This window comes from Emys orbicularis, chromosome 12, assembly GCF_028017835.1.
Source record: "Emys orbicularis isolate rEmyOrb1 chromosome 12, rEmyOrb1.hap1, whole genome shotgun sequence".
In the NCBI taxonomy this organism is placed as follows: Eukaryota; Metazoa; Chordata; order Testudines; family Emydidae; genus Emys; species Emys orbicularis.
In genome coordinates this window covers 41,477,110-41,489,945 of record NC_088694.1, presented here as the reverse complement: position 1 = coordinate 41,489,945, position 12,836 = coordinate 41,477,110, and the positions used below count along the sequence as shown (strand labels likewise).

General features: G+C 43.7%; 1 protein-coding gene across 1 annotated transcript; it reads left to right on the top strand.

Annotated features, from left to right (window-relative positions):
• The first annotated feature begins 2,192 nt into the window (after positions 1–2,192).
• Positions 2,193–3,143, top strand: LOC135886659 (olfactory receptor 9S13-like). The gene has a single exon (XM_065414440.1). It carries the CDS (start codon positions 2,196–2,198, stop codon positions 3,141–3,143), a length of 948 nt encoding a protein of 315 aa, XP_065270512.1. The 5' UTR covers positions 2,193–2,195.
• The last annotated feature ends 9,693 nt before the right edge of the window (positions 3,144–12,836 follow it).

Here is a 12,836-nt window from a genome sequence, read left to right as displayed (position 1 = left end):
AGATATAACTTTAGCAACAATAGAAATGTAGGACTGGAAAGGACCTTGAGATGTCATTGTCCATCCCCCTGTGTTGTGTTCTTGTCCTATCTTCAGTGGACATGGTGAACAATTGCTCACAGTTCTCTATATAACAGCCCTTAGCATATGTGAAGACTCTAATCAGGTGCCCTTTCAGTACTCTTTTTCAAGACTAAACATGACCAGTTCTTTTAACCTTTCCTCATATGCCAGGTTTTCTAAACCTTTGATCACTTTTGTTGCTCTTCTTGAGACTCTCTACAATTTGTTCAAATCTTTCCTAAAGCGTGGTGGCCAGAATCAGACACAATACTTCAGCTGAAGCATCACCAAAGCCAAGTAAAGTGGGACAATTACCTCTTGTGTCTTACAGACGACACTCCCGTTAATAAACCTAAGAATGATATTACCCTTTGTCCAACTGCATCACGCTGTGGACTCGTATTCAATGGCTGATCCACTATAACTTCCAGATCCTTTCCAGCAGTTCTCCGACCTAGCCAATTTTGTAGGATTGTAGTTGATGTATTCTTCCTAAGTGAAGTAATTTCCATTAGGGCTGTCAAGTGATTAAAAAATTTAATCGTGATTAATTGCAGGATTAAAAAAATTAATCACAATTAATCCAACTGTTAATAATAGAATACCATTTATTTAAATATTTTTGGATGTTTTTTACATTTTCAGATATATTGATTTCAATTACAACACAGAATACAAAGTGTACGGTGCTCACTTTTTATTTATTTTTTATTACAAAATTTGTTGATTAACCCCTACACACTACTGCAATAATATTTGTACAAAATATGCCTGATGAGGTATCATTCAAAAACTGATAACATGAGGTATCATTAAAAAACTGATAACACACCGGTCAATAATATCCAGGAGAAATGTATGTGATAATGCTGCATGTGGAATTCTGGATACTCTCTGATATTGTTCTTTTAAGTCTGTGCTTTTAAGTCTGAATAGATGTTTAAACCAGGCATGTCAGGGGGAGCTGATAAAAAGGTTCTCTCCAGATAATGGAAAGAGACCCACACCTCAGACCAGGTGTGGCCAAATTCAATGAGCTATTCATTTGTATTGAAGGCTGCAGGAAGAGATCATTTGCATTATAACAATCAGCAATGCGGGAGAAGGCAGCATGGAAACTACCCCAGACAGCCTGATGTCCACAGCCAGCAGGGAAAAGGAACTTTATCTACGGACAGGTGTAAGAAGAACACATTTCAAAGGTTTTCTGGGCTATAAAGAGAGGGGGAGTGAACCCCTAAGTCAACCTTCACCTGAGGAGACAAGGAAAACCAGCGCCTTGGACTCGGTGGGGATCCCAGCTGAATGCTAATTGCCATTGCTGCTAAAGACAGACTGGAGATGAACTTCCCTTGGGTACAAAGGCTCTAATTTATTAAGTTAGGTCTCAGCTATTAGAAAGTGTATTTTTACTTGTGTTTGTTTGTAACCCTGGTTGCCTGTATTCTAGCTACGCGGTGTCACTTAACCAAGTCTTTTATTTAATAAACTTTTGTTTTACTTCTCCTGTAAACCAATCCAATGCTGTGTTTGCAGGGAAGTGTGTCTATCCCCCAGTTAAGTAAATAAGCTGTAAAGTACTAGCACTTTAACAGAGCTGCAACCTTCTGTGAATGTACAGGGGTAGTTGCTGTGCATTGCAGAGAAGGAGCCTGGGGCCTGGATTTCACTGACTGTTACCTGCTAGGCAAGATTTGGGCTGGAAAACCCATGAGGAGTTTGCTGGTGGGGAAGACAGGCAGGTATGGCAGGGAGCTAACACAGTCTAATCACCAATAGAGCTCACTCTTGCTGAGGCAGAGAGGTAACACAGTGGCTCACAGCTCTGGGTATCTCTAGCAGAGTGTGACACCCACCTGACAGCACTTTAATATAAACCACATTTCCCTAGTTTGCTTATGGGAATGTCATGTGAAGTGCATCAAAAGCCTTACTAAAAGCAAGTTATATCATGTCTAGAGCTTGACAAATATCCACTGGGCCAGCAGCCCTGTCAAAGAAGGAAATAAGGTTGGTTTGGGTCTTTTCCCCACTACCATCCTCCCTCTTTTCATTAAGCCCTTCACTGCATCTTCTTCATTTACCCATTCATTAATACTTATCTCATCCCTTTTCCCAAGGATTTAACAGCCATGGCACCAGTGAGAGAGGGAAACTGCACAGCAGTCACGGAATTCATCCTGCTGGGGTTTGGAAAGGGACGAGGTCTCCAGGTGGCCCCATTTGTGATATTTCTGGTGATTTACATAGTAACCATGATGGGGAACACCATCCTGGTCCTCATCATCAGAGCCAACTCTCACCTCCACACACCCATGTATTTCTTCCTCATGAACCTGTCCCTTGTAGACCTCTGCTATTCCTCCACCATCGCCCCCAAAGCCATGGTGAGCTTCCTATCAGGGAGCAAAGCCATTTCCTATAATGGATGTGCCACCCAATTCTTCTTCTTCGGTCTCTTCATCACCACTGAAGCATTTCTTCTGGCAGTGATGGGGTATGATCGATACACCGCCATCTGCAACCCACTCCTCTATCCAGTCACCATGTCCAAGTGGGTTTGCATTCAGCTGGTAGTGGGATCATATATCTGCGGCTGTGTGAATGCCATTGTCCAAACAAGCTTCACCTTTACGCTGCACTATTGTGGGTCTAATGAGATTGATCATTTCTTCTGTGATGGCCCTCCCCTGATAAGTCTGTCCTGCAGTGACACGTTCCTCAATAATATTGTGATGTTTACCTTATGCGGCTTCATCATAGCAATCACTGCCCTGATTGTGCTTATCTCCTACTTTTATATCATCTCCACCATCCTCAGGATTCGCTCTGCTGAGGGCCGACGCAAAGCCTTCTCCACCTGCACCTCCCACCTGGTGGCTGTGACTTTATTTTATGGGACCACTGCTTTCATGTATGCCCAGCCCACTTGGCTGTCTTCTCTGTACCCAAGGAAAGCAGTAGCTGTGTTTTATACCTTTGTCATCCCCATGTTGAATCCCTTCATCTACAGCCTTAGGAACAAGAATGTGAGAGAAGGTTTGAGCAGGGCTATGGGCCACAAATCCTTGACAAAATGAACCTTGCCATTGAACATAGAGACTGAGCACACCGTGTCAGGGTTCTTTTTAATTTTTACAAAAAAATCTGGAGTAACAAGAAAAAGTAAAACCAAATTATGACAAAATGTTTCATTGTTTTTCTTCTTTATTCCTTGTTCATCTATAACACAACGAGTTTTTGAGATATGTGCGTGGACAAGTAGTGTAACAGCTCATCTTTCTGTCTCTCTTTCTGTTTTTGACTGTTGTTACCACCTGCCTCTCTGTCTCTCTCTAGCTAGTTCTCCAATTAGACCTGTGCACATCAGTGGCTCTGGAGATTATTGAGAGATTTACAGTATTCTAAAATGCCTGTATCATTTATGGAGACTTTCGTGCTACTAGACTTGAGACAACCACTCACTACCTGGGCTAAAAGAAATATTCCTCACAATTTTCCCTATAATTGTCCTTTTTATGAAGCTGCTGATACTTATCACCATTATCTAGGGGTGCTTGGACGAAGAGGGACACAGGGCTGATGCTGTGTGTCTATTTCTCTGACAAGTGAAAATATAGCCTGTTAACAGCAGGAAAGTATTTGCATGGACTTCAAACTCTTATGTATATTTTTTTCCTATAACCAAAGTATAGGTCTGAGCCATATCCAAATCCTAATTACATTACTGTACACCACAGAAGGACTTAGGCATTTAACAGATACTTTAAGTTCCTAAGTCCAGCATCTGAGTGCACTGAGATCCACAAACCCCTGCTCAGCTGCAGCTTAACTGGTATTGGAGACCTCCTGAGCTACCACTGGAAGGAGTGGATGGATCCCCTGGTGCTTGGCCCATGTATGAGGCTCTCCACCCCTCATTCCCACCAGTGCATACTCCAGGGGGTGAGGGCAGCCTTACCGCTCGCCTCTCAGGTCTTCCTTGAGTGGGCCCTGTGGAAGGGTGCTCCCCACACACCCCTCACCCCCACTAGGCCCCTGCCCCATGAGACATCCCTCCCCCTACAAAACCTGAGCCAGCTGCAAAACCTGCAGCCACTCCATTCCCAAACCGCTCCTAGGAAACAGCTGTACACACTCATTCTCCACACTTTCCCTTTCCTTAAACTCGTGTCCTGCCCCAACAGTAGTGGTGGGACCCCCACAACCTGTGGAGGGGGAGGAACCCTGGTGGGGCAGTCTGTATTCCACCTTTGCTAATCAGAATGGAAGGATGGGGACAGACAGTTAAAATCATAGAATAGTAGTGTCGGAGAATAACAGAGTTCTCACTTTTTGTTTGGGTACAGCAAATCAGATACTTTATTTTCTTTCTCTCTATCAATTGCATAGAGGGAGAGAGCTAAGCAGGTCTCTCAACAGGTAAACAATTACAGCAAGCATTTATACCTTTTGTTACAGACAATAATGAGCAACAACTGCATTTTGTTTATACATAGGTCATTCTGATATCTTGTTTTGCTCACTAATGTAGACTCTTAGTCTACATTCCATATTATCTACACATTATCTACACAAGGTCGCAACAACTTCTCACACAGTTCTTTCCCACTCGCCTCACACATTCCTCGCTTCTACAAATCTCGCGTTATTAGGGTTACAGTTAGCCTAACTCTTGCTAACGAACTGTCATGCATTGCATCCCCTCCCTGTCAGTTCTTTCTCTGCTTCCACAACCCCCCCTTTTGTACTACTAGTACAACAAACATTTTCAAATCTCTATTTGCATTAAATCTCGGAATTCAGATTCTACATCAGATGCTTCAACCTTAGGGGTTTTGATTGGATGTAATGACAATGCATCATGAGCATGGACATGAAAGGTATTACTATTATTACGGCCTTTACAACAACAATAACATACTCCTACACTAGCTAACAACAACACAAGCAATAACATTCCCATAGCGATAATATTATGGGGTTGTTGTACAATCTTAGTCATATAACACAATACATCATACTTAGTACATAAGGTGGATACTCTATAAGCTGTCTGAAAGGCATACTTTTTCAACTTGATATATATTTTGAAGCATGTGAATTTGCCCTTGTACTTCAGAGATTTTCTGAACCTCTGGTAACAGTGAAAGCAAATTTTGAAATCGATCAGGTACTAAACTAGTCCAATTAAAGGGTATCTGGAACCTAAGGACTACTTGCAAAATTCTATCTGCAGGCCAGTAAATAATATGATTGCCTGCAGTGGTAATGCGATTAAAATGTATGTCTTGCGATGTGGTGGCATTAACATATACACACAGCTATCATTAGCTTGAAAAAAATAAGTGTCCTGTCAGGGTAGTTCCTTGTCCCCTACCCTCCCAGCAAACGTAGTCATGAAGAGTAACAACTTCTCCTGGCTTCAGTTTACGGATACACTGAAGCTGTGGGGGTTGTAATGGCCAAAATGTCCATTGACTCCCTAACCCCATCCAAATGTCAGATATAATCCCAGGAGCACTGACTAAAAATCGATTGGGCATACCAGGAGGTCTAATTTCCCAGATGTCTCGGTGAATTACCCAATCCCACATGCATCCTCCCCATGGACCCGGCAGGATTCGGTATGTGGGAGACCCCCCCCCCAACCGGTCCATATGCTTGGAAGGAGCACTGAGAATGTCTGCACTTCCACCCAGAAAGTCTCCAAGTGTGTCTCCATGGCCACAGATCAGATGGTACTCCTGATGTGTCTGTAAGGGCAGTGGGCCAAGCCTGATGCTCAAGATCATTCCGAATGGCCATTAGCTGGTCATTCAGGAAATCCTGAATTTCTGAACATGCTAGATCCCAGTGCAATGCCTTCCCAGCCTCAGTGATATTCAATACCATCTCTCTTTGGTGTAGTACTATACCACATCTGTTGGTTGAACACCTTTATGTACTTCCGGGAGGCATTGATATTAATTGCAATAAGGTACAGGTCACATTATTAGTCACTGGAATAATTTCTATGCAGGTAAGATTTCCAGTGGCAAAACAAACTCTGGGTATTCGTTTAATTGTTCACTAATTGGGTGACCAAATAACAATAAGGGCCTCTCTCATTTAACACAGTGCAAATTCCAGGAACATTCGCTATAGAACCCATCAATTGTAATTACAGATTCTTGGGGTTCACTGGTAGTGATATCATATACTTTTATCTCCACTGATCCATTCAATTGTTCGCTTATATGGGATATCCTGAACCTTAAAAATATATTTTTTCAAACAATATTTAAATAAATCACTAAAGTGTGAAGGCCTTAGTCATTGGTTTTATCAAATATATGGCATTGTCTGTATTTGGATGTGTTACAGGGGTAATAGTGTAATGGAGGAGATGGCAGGGGCAATGGCAACAAGGTGCCTTTGGTACTTATCATTTAAAATCCAATTAGGGAGGGCAATACATGCTGAAGGACTTATCCAAAACACAGGGCACAGCCTGTAGAATAAACCCCAAAATCCAATCAATACCACGTTCCCAAGCATGGGTCCCACAAGTTTCTTCCTGCCAGTGTATAATTCTTTGTTTCTTCACCAGGGTCAGTTCTTAATGTCTCTTGTAGTCAGGAATCCCTGGACTTTGTGGTTTCAATGAAGCAAGTGTTCCTTCTTCTCTTTTCCTGAAACAGTGTGGTTTAGCATCATACAGGGGAGAGGTTACTAGCACATCACCCTGTAATGGTTTTGCTTCTTCTAGGAAAATCCAAAGGCACAGTAGGTCTGTCAGTGGACAAGGGAGAGGTTACTAGCACTTCACCTTGTCTTTTTTCTTTTTCTTTTTTCTTTTTCCTGCTGTCCAGAAGACACAGTAGAGCTAGAAGGAGAAATAGGCTTATCATCAGTCGGAGAGTCCTCCCAAGGTGGAGGGGTCTTTTTACAGTGAGAAGCATGGGTCCAGGCAGGTAGTCCTTGGCACTTCACAGCGGTGTTGGTGGTTAACAGGACTTGGAAAGGGCCTTTCCAGCATGGAGCCAAAGCAGTCTTTCGTTGATGGACTTTACATAGACTCAGTCTCCTTGTTTCAATGAATGGCAGGGCTGCTAGGGTCTTTGGGTAGCACTTCTTTTATCTGAGAGAAAAGAAACCTAACACATTTCATTAATGCCTGGCAGTGTTTTGCAGATCTCATAGTTGCTTGGGCACATTCAGGCCCCCCTTTTCTTGGCTGTCAGCCAAGTCTTAGCTGTGGGTAGTATCCTTGTGGATGGGGCCAGCGTCTTATCTTTGGACTGAGCTTGCTAGCTATTTTTTCCTCAGTTAACTCATTCTATTCTTTTTCCTTCTCCCCTTCTTGGCTTCTTTTAACCTACAAAGGAAACTTCCACTCTTCACTCATACACCTTTTCCCAACAATGAACACATACACATTGCCATTATACAGTACATTAGTCTTATTATTCAATGTATGCCATGTACACCCTTCCAGTAAAATAACTTTATTACAGAGCTTTGGAGCAACAAACCAGGACAAGCACACCCACTTTTGAGGAGTCCACTCGGTACAACCTCTGGTGTCCAATAGCTTTCCTCGCTCCCCAGCCCTCTGGCTAGAAATCTGAGGTAGCCAGAAGGATCCCATGGGCAATATGGGGAGTGGGTTAACCTTCCATGTCCTTGCTTCCAAAGACTGTTGGTATGCAAATTTTAACAACCATTTTTTTCAATTAAAAAAAAATCTGGCCAATTAAGTTTCTTTTTCTTACTTAAGCAACTGTATTAGACTTTAGTATATCACATTTTCCTGATTTATCCAAACACTTTGTATTCCAAGTTGAATAAAACAAGTATCTGCTTTTTGATTTAACCCTTCTATTTAATTTTGAACTAGACTGTCTTATGAAAATATTAAACCCATCAGTTCTGGCCACAAGACAAACACCACAAGACAGGACAAAGAACACAAAAGTAATTCCTATTGTACCAGTAAATGCATGGTACATTGAATGCTGTTCAGCTGGCATCCGTTTTCTCTGATGATCTGAAAGACAAAAGAACAGAGGTCTACCCCTTCTGGGTAGTCAGTCATTGCTTAATATATTTTCTTTATATACACATACTCTTGTTGATTTTAGACAAAACAGAGGAATTACCCCATATTTCCTTGTATTTGTTTCATAGGCAGCCCAGGTTTCAGTGGCTTCTACCTTATTAGTTAGAAAATTGCATTAATACAGATGCTTTCTGGCTTGCTTCCAGATCCAAAGCTATCCACAGCTTAAAGATTCTTAATTAAAAAGGGACACAATTAACTTTCCCAGATTTTTGATTGCCTTTTACTTCTAACTCCTGCTTTCAAACACCCAGTGATCTGAAAGAGACAACACAACCTATATTGGTACGTTTGCATTTCTTTTACCTCTGCTACAATATACACTGCACATGTTCTGGGGAAAATGCACATCTTATCCACAATTCAATTTCCACAACACTAGCCACATCAATTTCTACACGAGGTGTAACTGTTTCTTTTGTGCTTACAAAATCTCTATGCACCCCTAGTAAAGTGACAGCTCGACCACACAGAGCCAGGGACACTGTCCTTCTCTCTCTTTTTACCAGATCTTTTATCTGCTATTTTGTTACCCAAAAACAAATTCAAATCTTGTAAAGCATTAAGTCACCTTAAGGATTAAATGCTAAATACCATATTAAACAACACTAGTTTCCTGTGTCTGGCAAAAGTATTCTCGGTTTTTGCAACTTTAAACAATACCAATTCATCTTAAACTTATAAAACACAGATCCCACAAAAAACAATAATCTATTTGTCCCGGTGCCTGGTTTTCCAGTACCAGGCGCAAGGGAGTTAAGTAAATCGGAATGTCAAAAGATCCGGATTCGGGCCAATCAGTGCCCAGGGCTGGCCAATCCTGGGTGCAAAGCTGCAACAAGCATCTCTTCCACATTCTTTCCTGAACACCGGGTAAAGGCCATTTACTTAACATATAATTCAAAGGGCTATCCTTAGAGGGTTTTACCAGAGACCCACCCATCTACCTGCTGACACTCTAACAGAGAATTAGACAGAGAACAGAGGGAATTATGGCTTATTAGGATCCTATTACAGGAATTTCTACTAATACTGACCGCTACAGGGGACGGGACAGAAGGATCCCAATTCAACCTCAGAGCATGCAATGGCTTCCACTCTGAGGAATTACGAATGAGAGGCTCAGTTCCGTCCACACACCTAACGCCCAAATGTATAAGACAGAAATTCATTAACCGGAGTCGCCAGTAACTGTCACCGAAATATCGGGTCCACCTAGCTGAGAGCCAATAACAGCCAGACAGGGATAAGGAAGAGTTGCTTTATTCAGCAGAAGAAAGGAGAGCCTTGCACCTTGGTACAAAGACTCTGTCTTACACACATTTTACCATTCCAATCTCTCTATCTGTTGCCTGCCCGCTTGGGCCCGATCCTGCTTTTCTCGCTGAACCGTCCCTTCCATGGGCACCGGCTTTTTCACTACCAATTTAGATCGGAGGGTGGGCTTCTCAACTAGCCCCCACCCTTCCTGGTCTCTTCTCTTAAACATTCTTACTCACAAGGCTACCCGAGTCCTCCCTCGTGAGGCTTGCCACTTGGGCAAAATGCATGGCCCATTGGCATTTAACTATTCAATTTTCTCTTGTGGCAAACACACTGCTGTTACAGCAGATGCAAACACAAATGGTTAAATTCTGACAAGTCCCTGAAGGACCGGTACTTGCTTAGCCAGTGCTTCCTTTTCTGCCTGGAAGTCCTGTCTCAAGGCTTGCAACTTGCCCTGGGCGTAGGTTTGAGTTGCTGCCTGGTTCATGATCTATGCTCTTAATTGCTCAATTCTAGTTATCAAGTACACAACTCTTCCCTTTTCTCCAACTTCTCTATTGCCCAGACCTGCTACGACTGGGGTAGATCCACCTGACACCCTTCCCGGTCAACCGGGGTGGAGAGAGGAATGCTAAATCCCTCTCCGGTTCTCAGACTTACTGCGGCTGAGAGTAGGCACACTTTCATACTCACACACGTACGTCCAGACTGGCCACGTCTGTGTATAACGTTCAGAGAAGGTGCTGTGCAATCTCCAACTTGCTTCCTCTCTTGGGAGGGCAGTTCTTTTACACCCTGAGGTCTCCTGGGGCATCTTTTCAGTGATTCCAGTCCAGGCTGGCTGCCTGTGGCTTCTTCAGCGTCCCCAAACCACGCCGGCTCCAGGGTCGCAAAGGCAGACTGTTGGATCTCACTGGACAGTTAAGCTTTGCAAATGTAATCTCAGCACTGTAACTTGTATTGCCTTTGGTTTGACTATGTCTATATTTTTTTCACAGCCAGCTGGGGCCGAAAGCAGTTTTTCTTTGTACTTAGCCTGGTCTGCATTGATTCTTGACCTTGAACACAGATTAACTTTCTCTTTATCTCTGGACCAAGCTGAATTTCAAATTAACCCGTTCCTTTCCTCAATAGACAAATTGCTCCCATTGTGTGTCAGAGGCTTTTTGGTGATTAAAAGCTCCTCTGAGATGTATGATCTTATCTAGATTGAAGGTACCTTCTAGTGGGCATTGTTTAGATGAATTTTCACGCGTGTAATGATTCCAATTCTCTAAATACCTGCAGGTTTTAGTACCATAATGTACGTACATGAAATAAGCTGGGGTACCCTTAGGGGGTGAGAGGGAATCCTTAGACTGTCCCCCACCCATTTTCCAATCACACACACAGGGAGGATGCCCTGTCCGCTCTAGCGGCACATAAACTAAGGATCTCTCCCTACAGGGTACTCACACAGGAGAGGTTAACGAGGATGGCCACGACCCTCCTACACCTCCCTTCAGCAAAGAGCGTCGGCTAGTCTCAGAGAGACGGCGCCGCTTACTCTGTTGCGTCCAGTGAGTTGATCAGACTGTCAGTGGCTCACACGGAGAGGAAAAGGGGAGGGAAGATGGGTTCACACACTCCTAGACCCAAGTAGCCTCCTCGCCGGACGATGCCAGGCCGAGTTAACCCACCGTGGGTCGGATCTCCTAAAAGATCCTCTAGTTACCGGGCTTGCGTTAGAGTAGTTCTGGTCACGAGCCAAAAGACTTCGCAGAGTACTCTGGGCGTCTTCCAGTAACACTCAATTCACACTGGTGTACACACACACACACACACACACACACAAAGGCCTTATTCCAGGTACTATTCCCAAGTACCTCCAGGTACCATTCCCAAGTACCTCGATGCATCACTCGAGGCGGTAAAAACCCCTCCTGAGGCGGTAACAACCCCTCAACACCGGTGCATACCTATGCACCTCGCATATGTATACAGGGGGCGGCAACAATTTCCCTAAGCCGCTCAGCATCTGACCTTGCTGCACAGTCAATAAGTTCGGATGGCGTGAGCCCAACAGGGACAGACGGCCCCACGGACAGTCCTCCTCCGACACCCCAATAGAGATTTCAAAAGGTCTCCTACCTCTATTGTGGCGCCATGGGGTTCAAAGGGGAACGATCCGTAGCAGCTGCCGGTGCCTCTGCGGGCGTTGCCATCCCGGACGAGCCGCCAAATTGTCGGAGAATAACAGAGTTCTCACTTTTTGTTTGGGTACAGCAAATCAGATACTTTATTTTCTTTCTCTCTATCAATTGCATAGAGGGAGAGAGCTAAGCAGGTCTCTCAACAGGTAAACAATTACAGCAAGCATTTATACCTTTTGTTACAGACAATAATGAGCAACAACTGCATTTTGTTTATACATAGGTCATTCTGATATCTTGTTTTGCTCACTAATGTAGACTCTTAGTCTACATTCCATATTATCTACACATTATCTACACAAGGTCGCAACAACTTCTCACACAGTTCTTTCCCACTCGCCTCACACATTCCTCGCTTCTACAAATCTCGCGTTATTAGGGTTACAGTTAGCCTAACTCTTGCTAACGAACTGTCATGCATTGCATCCCCTTCCTGCCAGTTCTTTCTCTGCTTCCACAGTAGGAATGGAAGGGACCTTGAGAGGTCATCTAGTCCAGTCCCCTGCACTCATGGCAGGACTAAGGATTAGTTGGACCATCCCTAACAGGGAGTTGTCTAACCTACTCTTAAAAATCTCCAATGACAAAGATTCCACAACCTCCCTAGGCAATTTATTCCAGTACTTAACTACCCTGACAGTTAGGAAGAATCTCCTAATGTGCTGCGTGTGTGTGTTCTCCCGGTGTCCATCCCAGCTCTGCGCAGACAGCTGGCACAGCAGACCCCCGAGCAAACTGCCCAATGACCACATGATCTGTTAAGATACGAATGCACCCAGCCAGGTTTATTGTCAATGAAGCATGGTCCTAGCTCCACGGATCAATATCTACAGTTATACTAGCACATGTATGCCCATGACAATGGACGAAGCTCAGTGAATGGCGGGGCTTTCCATTTCCCCCTCAGCTGACCAAAGATGCTCCCTTTGAGACTTCATTTTATACACCAATACAAACAAGTTATGTATCGCCTCTGATGTATCAGGGTGCCATCCTCTGATGTATTAGGGTGCCACCCATTGCCTTGTACCTGTAGGTTTGATCAAAACTTCTCTATTCATCATGCTGTCATCATGACTTTCTCCTTAAGATGTGTCAGCGTGTTCCTGTTATCTTTGGGGAATGTGTTTGGTATAGGGGTGTTCTGGTACCACCCTTCTGGAATGTGCTTGCATGAGTGCTTTGTGCCTAGCACCTCTTAGGAATATGTG